This window comes from Bos javanicus, chromosome 8 (genome assembly GCF_032452875.1).
Source record: "Bos javanicus breed banteng chromosome 8, ARS-OSU_banteng_1.0, whole genome shotgun sequence".
NCBI lineage: Eukaryota > Metazoa > Chordata > Mammalia > Artiodactyla > Bovidae > Bos > Bos javanicus.
Window position 1 is genome coordinate 8,210,511 of NC_083875.1, and position 13,827 is coordinate 8,224,337.

The window sequence follows — 13,827 nt, forward strand, 5'->3', positions numbered from 1 at the left end:
GTTGACAATTACTGTATCCCAGAGACTTCAAACACTGACTTCAAGAGAGGGAAGCAAGCACCACGGTTTATCCCCTCTGTTCTTCCTTCCCTAATATCTGTGAAAGCTATTGGTCAAAATTAAATCGTGGTAGAGATGACCAGGAAACTAGGAGCCAAAAACTTGCTTCTATCTCCTCCCCAGCTACAGGGCCCAGCACACCCTCACATAATCTTTGGGTTTGTCAACGGATCAGCTGAAAACTGAGTGAGTCACAACATAAAAGGAAGAGTCAGCCTTCCTCACAGGGTTGACGTGAGCACAGGAGACACACCACACAATGCAGGCAAGGCACAGCCTCACTTTTCACTTCTGCATAATTAAGGGGTTGAACTGAATGGGCTGGACCATCCTCACAGTTCAAACTAACACTGAAGGTGGACGAAATGACTCTTTGCCACCCACCCAATCCTTCAACCTGCACCTTCTTTGAAAGATAACTTGAAACCCCAGATTCGAAACCAGGAGCTGCCCACTGAGGCTGAGCCCGAAGCCGGGAGCTGAGAGAAGCAGAGAAGCAAGCCCGCTGCCCCCGCCCTGGCCACGTGGCACCTGCCCCCGCCCTGGCCACGTGGCACCAGGCCCTGCTTACCAGGCGGCGCTGGGGTTTGATGAGGGGCCGGTTGATGCCGTTCATCTTGTGGTAGAGGCCACAGGCGTTGCACAGGTAGTGTCCCGTCCCGTCCCGCCGCCACAGTGGGGTGGACATGGCCCCACAGTTGACACACTCTCTGCCTTCCGAGAAGTCATCAAACATATCTACTGGGTGGGAAGCAACACAGAGGATTAGCTCTCTGCTTATGCCCAGAAATCAGAGACCACAGAAACGATGGCCTTCCCTTGCAAGGAGTGGAAGACGGGCCACCTTGGGCTGCCATGTCGTTCCTCACTCTGCCCTCACCCTGGAGAACCGGCTCCAAGGCCTGTCCTGGGGAGTGGACGTTTCACCGCCGACATCACAGACACAGCAGGGCTCTCCCTGGTTGTGAGAAGGGGAAGGCAGGGCGGCAGAGACCACCAGCACCTGGACCCTCCGCTGCTTCAGAGCTGGGGTCTCACCCGACACTGAGTTCCACTCAAGACCTTCTTTCTCTCTTTTTTCCCTTTCAGAATTGAGATTCCAGTTCCTTTTCCATAAAAATATAATAAATATTTACTTCAAGAAAGTTAAATGCTGAAATGTGTACAAAGAATATAGGAAACACATGTAATCCTATAACTCAAAGATCACCATGTTATTAAGTTTGTTCTATTACATCCTTTGTAATACTTTACACATTGACACAGGTTTGCCTACTTGAGGTCAGGCCATATCATTTTGAGCCTGTCTTTTCACTTCATATCAAAGCATTTTCCCATATTAGAAATTCTTCAGAAACTTTAGTGTATATTATCCCATCACAGAAATGCACCATCCTTTATTCTCACTGAATTTTTACTAAGTCATTACCCAGTTTCTGATTTTTGTAGACACAGCTCATTCAGTAAACTACTCTTAGCATTTCTGGTTATTTCTCAGAATATTCCCCTAGATATAGAATTACTGAGCAAAAGGGACTCTCTTTTTTGAAAGCTCTTGAAATTTTCAAACTTCCCTGCATGAGAAGGTCGTAATTCATTTTTCTCATTTCAATATCTGTATGATCATGCTATGTCATACCTTGACGTTTTTCTTGCTTATTGGAACAAAGGGATAAAGGTGCATATTATGAGCAATGATGCCTTAGAGTGGAACCTGTCCACAGGAACGTGGCCATCCCTGCCACTCCCCTGCACTCGCTCACAGGCCCCTCCCTCCCAACCCCCTTTGTCTTCCATTGTCTATAGAATTTTTTAAAATATTTACTTATTGATTGATTGATTAATTGATTTGGCCATGCTGGGTCTTAGTTGTGGCATGTGGGACCTAGTTCACTGACCAGGGATCGAACTCAAGCTCCCTGCATCGGGAGCTCAAAGTCAACCACTGGCCCACTAACGAAGTCCTAATGTCTATAGAAGGTAACAACAGACACATTTCACTGGTGTCATCCTGCTGAGATAGGTTGGGCCGGTTTTCTTATTCCCTGTTATCTATTTAAAGCCTGGCTGAGAACTCCCAGAAGTCTCTCTGACTCCATAGTATTGCTTCCTGTTTTGAAAAATGTTACATTCTTTCTAATTTTCTGTCCCTAAATACAGCCACTCTGGTGTCCAGATTGCTCTCATCATACTACGAGAAGCAAGAGTGGATTTTTCTCTAGTTCACGGGGAGACTTGAGGAGGAGGGTAACGCCTTTCTCTGCCATCAGGACTTAGCCCCCTTGCCCTGGGGGTTAAGGTCTCACATTCTGCCAGTTCTGTGGCCCCACTACCTGCTCTAAGGGAACATGAGCTAAGAGAGGAAAGGATGGTGGGGGGCCCTCCCCTCAAGTCTGGGTACACAAACAGTCATTTGCACCTGCAAACAAGTAACTGTGAGTCAACAGTGTGCAGGTGTGAGGGGCTGTTTGCTCAGTCTGGGGAGCTGAGCACACACAGTCACAAGAGAGGCTATTTTTGCACCCAGGTCACACTGAGAACCCTCCAGCAAGGTCACCGGCCTTCAGAGCCCCACATGACGTGACGACTCCTGGACTCAGCTTTCTTTCCCAAACCCGGGGGAGGCGTCAACAACCTGCACGTCACCCTCCACCCACCACTGCCACCCCACCCGTGCCTGTTGCCCCGCTCCCTTGGCCCAGCCTTCTGGTGAGAGGGCTGGAAAGGCCAAGGGAGTTCATAAAAGGCCCTCAGACCAAGGAGAGGCGCTTACAATGTCCTCATTTGTAGCGTGTTTGCAATCAACACTAGATGGCGCTACAGCCTCAAAAGATACTCGTCATTCGGGTCTAACTACAGCCACCTTTCCATTCCAAACCCAGTACAACTCAATTATTCTTTTTGTTGTTGTTGTTTTTTCAGGCCCAAATGTGGCCTGAATGGGAAAACGAACTCTTATTTAATTACCATCCAGCTTTCAACATTTTGTGGCCAATCGTATCTCATGTATACCTCCACCCACTTTCCCTACCTGATTTTTTTTTTTAAGAAACTCTCAGACTTTCTGCCATTTCACTCATAAATATTTCAGAACGTGCCTCTCACAGATAAAGATTCACACTCTTTTTCTTTTAAAGATGAGCAAACCAACCTCTTTCCTATGTTCCGATTCATCTAAAGAAGGCTGCACAAACAGAGGTCTCTCAATCCATTCCTCTTTTTTTGGAGGGGACATTCCCTTTTCTTTTCACACTTACTGTTTTACCTCCCAGACAGGGTCTCATCTCAGGAGCCTCCCTAGCAGTTCCAGTCTCTCTGCTGGTTACTGGCCTGGAGCGTTGAGAACCCAACACCAAGGTTTGCCTTAGAAATACCTTCTCACCTGCCACACAGAATGGGTTACACAGTCAAGCAACTATTTTACAGGCTGGGGAAAGGCACTGGAGGTCGGCAAGTATGTATTTGTCACTAACAAATATTTACTGAGTACCTGCTATTTAAGCACTCTGATGGAGGTCATAGGAGCTATGAACACTAATGCCCTGGTTGGGCAAACTAGGCCACAGTATCAGCAATGAATAACAGCATAACTGAACTCATTTGGGCCATGTATCTTTAAAAAAAAATTTTTTTTTTTTTGGCTGTGCTGGGTCTTCATTGCTGCACAAGGGCCTTCTCTAGTTGTGGCGAGTGGGGGCTGCTCTCTAGTTGCAGTGCACAGGGCATATATGGGCTTCTCATCGCGGTGGCCTCTTTTGTTGCTGAACATGAGCTCAGTTGCTCCACGGCATGTGAGATCTTCTCAGACCAGGGATGGAACCTATGTCTCCTGCGTCGGCAAGTGGATTCTTTACCACGGAGCCACCAGGGAAGCCCCGGGACCCATATCTTAAGCAAGTGGGGTATTATGGTGGCAGAGACTGCTTGTCTAGGGTAGAAGGCGCAGAAGTCTGACCCAGATTGAAGAGTCGGGCATTACAACAGCAGCCAAAGGAAAGCCGTTAAGGACGAGCTTCCTAAAAGCATCGTAAATGTACCACGTCTGCCTACAACCTACCACACCTCCAAATGGGTAAAGTCTCCATGTCTTCTACCAGACAGATCTTGTCATCTGACCTACTCAGTGGGATGTTGCACACATGTAAATGATTATGACGAAGACAACCTAATGATAGAGAAAAATGCCTACTTCCCATGTTAAATAAAAAAATGCAACTTGCAAAACATCCTATACGCTGTGACAGCAGCTGAGACCACCAGGAAGGGGCTTCTATTAGGCTAATAAATTGTGTGGCTTTTTCATTTTTAAAAGTATCATTCTGAAATGTTATAATTGCTTAGCTTTTAAATACGATAAAAAAAAATAAGAAAACCAAAACTTCTGATCATCTACAGCAACTCCCACTATGCCATGGGGGAAGGCACCTTTTATTCTCTTACATCTGACACAAGCAGGAACCCGATGGACTGAAGAAGGGGAAGAAAGTTCAAACACTACTGCTTAGTTCCCACTCTGGGGAAGGTGAGAGGCTACAGGCTGGGAGCCCCAAACCAGCACTAACATCTGTGTGAACCTTGGTAACAACCACCTCATTACATAGACGTGCCCTGGGTGGAACTTCCCGAGGGCAAGTGGGCAGCAGCCTGATTTCTAATGAGGAAGGCCATGGCCATGGCCTTGACTTTCAAAAGCCCCACCCACCCAGTGCCGGGCATCTTGGGATCTGGACCAACCACTTAGAAAGGCAATGGGAATCCAGCTCTCAGAAGTGGGTCAGTGTTACCCCACATTCAGAGGAAAGACTTGTAATAAAAGTTGTAAAGTACTTTGCAAATAAGAGGGAAAAAAACCTCACAACAATGGCTGTAAAGAGGTCTGCAAACACCCAATGAGATAACAGTGATGGGTTATTGTCAGGGCTGGTGGGGTTGGGAGAGAGTGGGAACAACCAGGGAGAAACTGGGGGCTGGGATTTTGGGAGCGGGAACAGATAGAAGAGCTAGATTTGGGAATCTGGCCTTTTCTCAATTGTAAGGTGTATCGCTCTTAAATTTGACCCAGTTTGAGACTTATAGGCAGAGTGAACTTGCAGACAGGTTGAGTGGTCTGGGGCTGCTCCTCATGGGAACTCTTAATTCACGATCATTTTAGCAACCAAAAGCAGAAAATGAATTGAGCCCTCACCCCAGGAATGGGGATTTAACTCCTCACTTCCATCCATGCCCAATTAAAAAAATGTTTTAAAGGAGGGGCGAAAACCCAGCCTGGTTTGTTCTGTGCCCAATTTATTAATAGTACGGATATGCCTAGGAATTAAGGCAGACTACGCCCACCCAAGTGCCTGCAAGAAAAATGTGGGCCAGGAGGTTGAAGGATCCCACCCTGACTTCCCCCATGGCTAGCTGACGCAAACACAGGCTGGGAGCTGACCTCTCCCGGCCGGCTCCATCAATCTTGGGGAACCCACCCACAGGCTGGCCAGCAAGTCAGGGCTGGGAGAGGGGCTGACGGGAGAGGAAGAGAGGGGAGGTGGTGGGGGAGAAGTGAGAGGACTCAGAGACCGGGATTACAGCTGGCAACATCCACTGGGTACTTCGAGAAAGCTGTTTTGTCTCCCTACAGCCGGAGAGCGAGCTCAGGCTGATGGACTCGGCCACGTTCATGCCAGCCGCTGGGTTGGAGCTGCAAAGCTGGCTCTGCTCTGCTGCAAAGGTGCCCCTCGTGCCTTCCCTCTTCAGGGGGGCTACCACTTGCTGGGTCTTGAGCCAGAGCTGGGAGGGAGGAGACCCTCCTCTCCCTCAGTCCTCAGATGCCGAGTCCGTCAGGTGCCTGTGTTTCTGGTGGGGGCACCAGAGCCCAGATACATGCCGTGTGTGTGTGTCCACTCTGTCTGCTTGCCTTTGAAGCAAGTGCTGGACATAGAGATATATTAGGCAAAGTGTAAAACGTGGAAGTGTTAGTTGCTCAGTCGTGTCCAAGTCTTTGTGACCCCAAGAACTGTAGCCCACCAGGCTCCTCTGTCCATGCCAAGAATTCTCCAGGCAAGAATACTGGAGTGGGTTGCCATTCCCTTCTCCAGAGGATCTTCTCAACCCATGGATCAAACCCAGGTCTCTTGCATTGTAGACAGATTCTTTACTGTCTGAGCCACCAGGGAAGCCCATATTAGGCAAAACTGGGGCAAAAATATCTGCCCTAAGTTGTCTCGATCTAGCTGGGGATGCAGAACTCAAAGCAAATAATTAAATGCGACAAATTGCAATGAAGCCTGGGCTGCATCACTAGGCCCCACCCCTCACCTCCACCTCCAGCACATCCTCAGCTGCCCCAGGTCACTCTGCAGTCTATCTCGGGAGGGAAAACACACAAACACAATGGAAATTATCCATGCCCAGAGCGCCAATTCAGTGGTGCAGAATCAAGGCCAGAGTGGGTGGGAGGCCAGGCCGGGTGAACAGAGTGGAGGGGCCGCCCAGAGACGGGACAGAGCCAAAGGGGCTTCAAGACGTCCAGCCCCACCCAGAGGTCCCTGCTGAACCCCAGCCCCAAGTCCCATCCAAAGTTCAGCGGAGATTGTGCCTGGATTTCCTGACAGGCCAGGCTCTGTCCCTGGGCTGGCGCCTCGGTTTGAGGCACGAGCAGCAAACAAATCCCGAGGTTTTTGGGCAGCGACTGAGCCTTCGGTCTTCTGGGCTTCGTCAGGCCCAGCCGGTGACAGGCAGCTGGGCGGGGAGGGCAGACACAGCTCAGGCAGCGACCGGCTGGCTGGCAGGATTAGAGCACCTATTTTGGAAGCTCCTGCTAAACAGAAGCGGTTCCTGCTGGGCCGGGCTGCAGCTGCCCTGCGGAGCGGGAGCTGGGGGCCTGCCTCTGAGTGCCCGGCAGGGCACGCGGGAGCTGCACAGAGAGTACCCACTACATCCCAACCCTGACCCATGAGGGGCAGGATAGCTTTAGAAATTTACAAACAAGGAAGCTGAGAAGAATCTGTATGAAACATGTGACCCACTATATTTCTCTTTCTTTCCTTCCTTCCTACTTTTTTTTGCCACACCATGTGGCTTATAGGATCTTAGCTCCTGGACCAGGGGTCAATCCCATGCCCCCTGCAGTGGAAGCACAGAGTCGTAACCACTGGACCCCCAGGGAAGTCCCTGAACTACATTTCTTAATAGCCACTGAGCAATATGAGAGGCCTTTAAACTTTTCTTCAGGTGAATATTGTAATTGTACTGGAAATAGATTTCCACCAACACACACACTCCAGTAGCATTTACCGAGGAGCCTGGCTTTGGACTTGAGGTGAGAGTTAAAGAATGAGTCAGGTTAAGAAAAAAATCACAAGTAAGCAAGGACATCCTGAAAGGAAGGAACCACCAGAAACAGGGAGGGAGGGAGGAAGGAAAGGAGGAAAGAAAGAACAACCTCTTGCCATGATAGACTGGAGGAAAATATTTGCAGCATGATGCCAAGGATTAATACTGCCTAATATGCTTTGGCGGGGAAGGCAATGGCAACCCACTCCAGTAGTCTTGCCTGGAAAATCCCATGGACAAAGGAGCCTGGTAGGCTGCAGTCCATGGGGTCGTTAAGAGTCGGGCACGACTGAGCGACTTCACTTTCACTTTTCACTTTCATGCATTGGAGAAGGGAATGGCAACCCACTCCAGTGTTCTTGCCTGGAGAATCCCAGGGACGGGGAGCCTGGTGGGCTGCCGTCTATGGGGTCGCACAGAGTCGGACACGACTGAAGCGACTTAGCAGCAGCAGCAGCAGCAGCAGCAATATACTTTGGGCACCTGATGTGAAGAACTAACTAACTGGAAAAGACCCTGATGCTGGGAAAGATTGAAGGCAGGAGGAGAGGGGGATGACAAAGGATGAGATGGTTGGGTGGCATCACCGACTCGATGGACTTGAGTTTGAGCAAGCTCTGGGAGTTGGTGATGGACAGGGAGGCCTGGCGTGCTGCAGTCCATGGGGTTGCAAAGAGTCAGACACGACTGAGTGACTGAACTGAACTGAATATGTTAAGAAAAATGACACGTCAAAGAGAGAAAGATTCCGTGGGGCGACCAATGATGACACTGAAGAAGCTGTGGAAAGAGACAAGCCTTTCCATTCTGTGGACCAGCTGATCCTTTCTTGAAGCTCTACAAGCTCCCAAGTGTCTGCCTCCATTCCTATTTGGTCTGCATTCACAGCAGGGGCAGAGTGGGAGGGAGGCCCAGAAAGAGGTGTGTTAGTGGGGTTCAGAGAAGTAAGTCTTGTCCAGTAAATAGAGGAGCTCAGCTTTCAACCCAGAAAGACTGGCCAGTCTCTTAACCGTGGACCCAGAGTTCCACCAGGTTCTGCCAGCAGATGGATGGCTTGACCATCTTGCCGGGGGCCTGATTCTCCTCCCAGTAGCAGACAGTGATTTTTGAACATGAGCAATTCAAAAATCACTTTGTGAAAGACAGTCATGACATGACGTGTTAGCAGCGAGGACCACAAGAAGTCCAGCACCCACGTATGTATGCCTGTTTATCCAGCTCACCGGCACCACAGAAGCATCTCAAGGCACGTGCGTTTCAATGCCCTTCAGCACACCAGCTTGGGAAATGCCTCCTGGCCTGCCTCTTTGTGACCCTCAAGAATCCCCAGGTACAGGGATATAATTACAGTGTAAAGATTTCCCCATGACTGAAGGGGTAGTCACTAACGTGGGAGAAATTTCTGGGAGCTTTAAATTTTTATTTATTTATTTGGCTGTGTCTTTTTTGCTGTGTGAGTTTTTCTCTAGTTTCGGAGAGCGGGGGCTACTCTCTAGTTGCACTGCTCAGGAGCCTCTTGTTTCAGAACACGGGCTCTAAGGCACGATGGCTTCAATAGCTGCGGCATGTGGGCTCAGTAGTTGAGTCTCCTGGGCTCTAGAGCACAGGCTCAATAGTTATAGCGCGTGGGCTCAGTTGCTCCATGGCATGTGGGATCTTCCTGGATCAGGAATCAAACCTGTACCTCCTGCATTGGCAGGTGGATTCTTTACCACTGAAGCACCAGGGAAGCCCTCTGGGTGCTTTAGAATTCACAGTTGGTCCTTGGTGAGCATGATGTCCTGAGCCTCCTGCATTGTGCAAGGTTAAGTCCATGAAGGATACAGACCGCCTCATGATTATCCATGGTGTTAGGTTCTGAGAATATTATTTTGCTTGCTGTATCTATAAGCGAAACACATGTAGACTCCTGGGAGAGGGTCACCATGGCCCCTTTCCACTTGTGATGTACAGGCTTGGGAAACTGTCTTCAAAGTAGACAAAGAAAGAAAGAGACACTCAAAAGATTGTGTTGTGTTTTAATTTCGATCTTAAAACTCTTCCTAATGTTGATATTTTATCCTTCTGACAATAAATGTTCTTACAAACACTGTTGTGCCCAGTGGTCTCCTGGTCCTCTGTGGGCTCCCCCTCCCCACATCCTGTCCATTTTTACCCAGTGGCTGAGCTGCCCAGAGTCTTCCCCAAGGGGCCCGGGGAAGAACCCTGCAGACATGAGTGAGGACTAGCCTGGGTCTCTGTCAGCTGCTGCATCCAACGGACACCCTGCCCTGCAGCCTCCCGCCTCTAAACCTGGAACCAACAGCTCCTCCTCTTTGCCTCCCCCCGCCTCACCCACTCCATTGGACTGGCTAGGATACCACATAACTCACAAGTTACAGTAGAACACTTCTGAGGGAAAGGTGCTTGTTACTAATTATTCTGGGTTACCGTTCTGTTGTTCACTTGCTAAGTCATGTCCAACTCTTCGCCACCCCGTGGACTGCAGCACGCCAGGCCTCCCTGTCCCTCACTCTCTCCCTGAGTTTGCCCAGGTTCACGTCCATTGGGTCAGTGACGCCATCCAACCATCTCATCCTCTACCACCCTCTTCTTTTGTCTTCAATCTTTCCCAACATCAGCATCTTTTCCAATAAGTTGGCTGTTCACGGCAGGTAACTGGCTTAACATCAGACTTATGGCCACTCTTGACAGAACTCAAGTATAAGACCTACAACCCTGACACTTACTCCCCCGGGGTCCCCCAGACACTCGTTTCTCGGTGTCACCACCTCCCAGACAAGGTGTATGCAGAATGCAAGGGAAGAGGTGCCCCAAACTGCTCTGAATGCCGGGTTCTCTAGTTGGCCACCAACATCTCCCATCTCCCCAGGTTCAGGCTGGGTTTAGCCTTTGGCTCAGCTACAGCCACAGGAGCCCTGGGTGGGCATCGGCCACTGAAAATATTTGCTGCTTCCTGGACTCTGGGTACTGAGCCCAAAACACACCCGCATTCCTTCTCTGCGCCTGATAAGCTCTGAGCAGCCCCTCATCCTGGTACTCTTGTGCTGGCTCCTGGAGGGTGGGCACACAAGTCTTGAAAACTAGAAGAGATGTCTGGGTGACTATGTGGACGTTTGGTGGAGGAAACCAAGGTCCGTAGATGGTGAGTAAGTCATCTAAGCTTCCAGAACATTCTGTGACCTGATCTTTGCCCTCCCCAGCCCCATGCTGCTCTCAGGCTGGTTCACTTCATCTGCAGTGCTCGGCACACAACAGAAACTCAGAACATTTTGACCGAACAGATTTCAAAATCCAGCGCCCTAAAGCATTCAATGAGGCAGCAGTCACACCAGTAGGACAGTGTACATCTGAAGGCTCCGCTCCTGGCCTGCCTGATTGCCTGGTCACTGAGATCCATGTTCCTGGACACACATCATAATTCAGTTGAGGGAATTATATACACAGGGCCACAAGTTCTCCTAGCTATAAATACACATATACACATAGTGTACATATACACCCATCTGTGTGTGTGTGTGTATATATATATATGTATATTATACATCCATCTGGATGTATGGATGGATGGATACAGGAAAGTACTCCACGAAATGCATTAAAAATCAGCCAACTCTAGTGATAAAATTGCTCTAATAATTCATTAAAATACATCGAAAAGACTCCCCAACGCTCCCAGAGATAAAGAGAGAGACAGACAGGAAGGCAGAAATATTTATATGTTAGGTGTTAATGGCAAAACACTAGCAACAACTCAAATATTCACTGGTAGGGGAATGAGTAAGAAAACTAAGATACAGTAAAAAAAGAAAAAAAGAAAACTTGGGTTGATTTTTTAAATGACAATTAGTAGACTATGTCAAGAATTTTCTCTTCCTGTAACACAGTTCAAAATTCACTAAATCAGCAGCTAATTAAGCAAACATCTTTGTACTGGGGGGAACAGCATTGGAGGCAGAGGGAACAGCAGTGTAAAATCCCTGAGCTCAGGGGAAATGGATGGTTAAAAATAACATTAATACCGTGAAAGAAGCCGGTCACAAAGATCAGAGTGCGTGGTCCCATTCATATGAAATGTTCAGAATCCACAGGCAAATCCACAGAGAGTAGATTAGTGGTTGCCAGGGGCTGGGGGAGAAGGAACGGGAATGTCTGTTGACAGGTACAGGGTTCTTCATGGAGTGATGAAAATGTCCTCAAGTTGACTGTGAGACAGACACACAACTCTGTGAACATATTACCATCCATCCACTGTAGTGCACACTTTAAATGAGTGAAATTTACAGCCTGTATATTACATATTACCTGCATAATGCAGATTAATAAGGCTGTTGCGAAATAACTAATATCATGTTCAATTTACTTTTCAAAAGCATCTCTGCCTAGGCGCCAGGGGATTGGAGATGTCAACTTCATTCCTACAATTTCCCAGGATCCTCCCATTCCAATGACCAAATGCCTTCTGCACGTGGACCTCAGGGCTCAGGTAGCCACTAAGGCACAGGCTATTCTTCCCACCCCACAGAAGGAGAGAGGAAGGTCCTTTCCACAGTGGGCAGGACCAACAAGTGCAGGCATGTACGTGACAAGCCAGTCAAAAGCTGCCTGCCAATCTCGCTGTGGACAAAGTCCGGCGCTGGTTCTGGCTCCCCCAGAGTCCAGGCCTCCCGCCAGCCTGCCTCAGTCTCCTAATTGTGCCCTGGGAGAGGACTGTGGGTAAACACGCAGACCGGACATTGATGGAGAGCAGAGCACGGGGATAGGGAGGTGGGCAACATGAGGATATCTTGGCAAGAGGATAAACACAAGTGCATTTGATCCAGAAACTCCACTTCCAGGAATTTACCCTGTGGATGCCCTGGCACTTTCATATAACGGCTCACGTACAAGCATAGTTAATGTGGCATTTTTTCCTGTAACAGCAGAGGATTGGGAAAACAACTTATATGTTCATCAATATGGGACTATTATTAACTCAATGAGGGTGTGCTGTGTAGCCATAAAGAATGAAAATCTTTTATACACTGATAAGGAATTCTTTCAGAGAAAGCACTGGCGACCCACTCCAGTACTCTTGTCTGGAAAATCCCATGGATGCAGGAGCCTGGTGGGCTGCAGTCCATGGGGTCACCAAGAGTCGGACATGACTTCACTTTCACTTTTCACTTTCATGCATTGGAGAAGGAAATGGCAACCCACGCCGGTGTTCTTGCCTGGAGAATCCCAGGGACAGAGGAGCCTGGTGGGCTGCTGTCTATGGGGTCGCATTGAGTCGGACACGACTGATGTGACAGCAGCAGCAGCAACAGCAGCAAGGAATTCTTTACAAAATATGCTATGAAATATTAGACGGTACAGAACAGGGCATAGAAGACTCTCTTAAAAAAGAAGAGGCGTCCAACACTGCTATATTTAAAATGGATAACCAACAAGGACCTACCGTATAGCACAGGGAACTATGCTCCGTGTTATGTGGGGGAGGAGTTTGGGGGAGAATGGATACACGTATCTGCAAGGCTGAGGTCCTTCCCTGTTCACCTGAAACTATCATATTTGCTAGTACGCACACCAAGTATCTCTAGGAGGACAGACAAGAAACTGATAATACTGACTGCTTCTAGGGAGACTATAATCTGGTGGCTCAGGAGTACTTTTCAACTGTATTCCCTTGTGAACCTTTCGAATACTGAACTATGTTAATTTATCTCCTCATTGCAATTAAATAACTCTTTTATAGGTTAAATAAAGCAATAAAGCAAATAATAAGCCTCCACCAGCATCACCACTGTTTCATGTAGTGATGTTTTTAATTTAGAGCAGGGAAGATTCCTTTTTCTGATTTCCCATCAGAGCATCTTATCTCCCACAATTTCCCAAGCAGGTTCTCAGTCTAATTGACCCACTGCCATCTCTCAGAGCACCCCAGTTCTTATCCCGAGGTGCCCCCAAGTCCAGTCTCCTCGACCAGCTTAGTTCCCAGCCCCCTGGCGAATCCTGCTTGGTTTCTAAAGCTAGGCTATACCCATGCACGCTGCCTGTTTAGATCCTGTTCCTTTTATTAATTAGGAAGACTGAGAAGGCACTATGGCCAGGCCCTTTATCAGGGCCGTTGGAGGAGACTTATACCAGGCCAGTCTGGGCCCTTTTGACTCTGCAACCTCTCTTCAAGTTTGTGACAGGTTGGAAGGACAGAAAGGAAATACTGAACAAATTGCCAGACCAGCTCCCTCAGGGATCCAGACAATGGGTCTGGAGGGAAAAGCCTTTTCCTTCCAGCCCAGTGGCCGTCAAAAGGAAACAACTTCCCTTTCACCTCCTGGAATGGCAGCAGCCAGCCAGCCAGCCGGGGAGATTTATGGAGATATAATGTGACCTCTTTATTGCTCTGAATGCTAGGGAGGCATTTCAGGGAGATTTACGCCTTTTAGAAGGGGAGGGGAGCTAAGGTGT

At 48.6% G+C, this 13,827-nt stretch overlaps 1 protein-coding gene across 3 annotated transcripts in view; it reads right to left on the minus strand.

The window, feature by feature from the left end:
- GATA4 (GATA binding protein 4) overlaps positions 1-13,827 on the minus strand; it is a 54,565-nt gene that overhangs the window by 7,790 nt on the left and 32,948 nt on the right. For 2 of the 3 annotated variants that reach the window (XM_061424997.1, XM_061424999.1), the window contains exon 3: positions 632-801. In XM_061424997.1, the coding sequence (XP_061280981.1) occupies positions 632-801 (170 nt within the window). The remainder of the gene's footprint in view (positions 1-631; positions 802-13,827) is intronic. The other variant, XM_061424998.1, reaches the window with a different exon arrangement.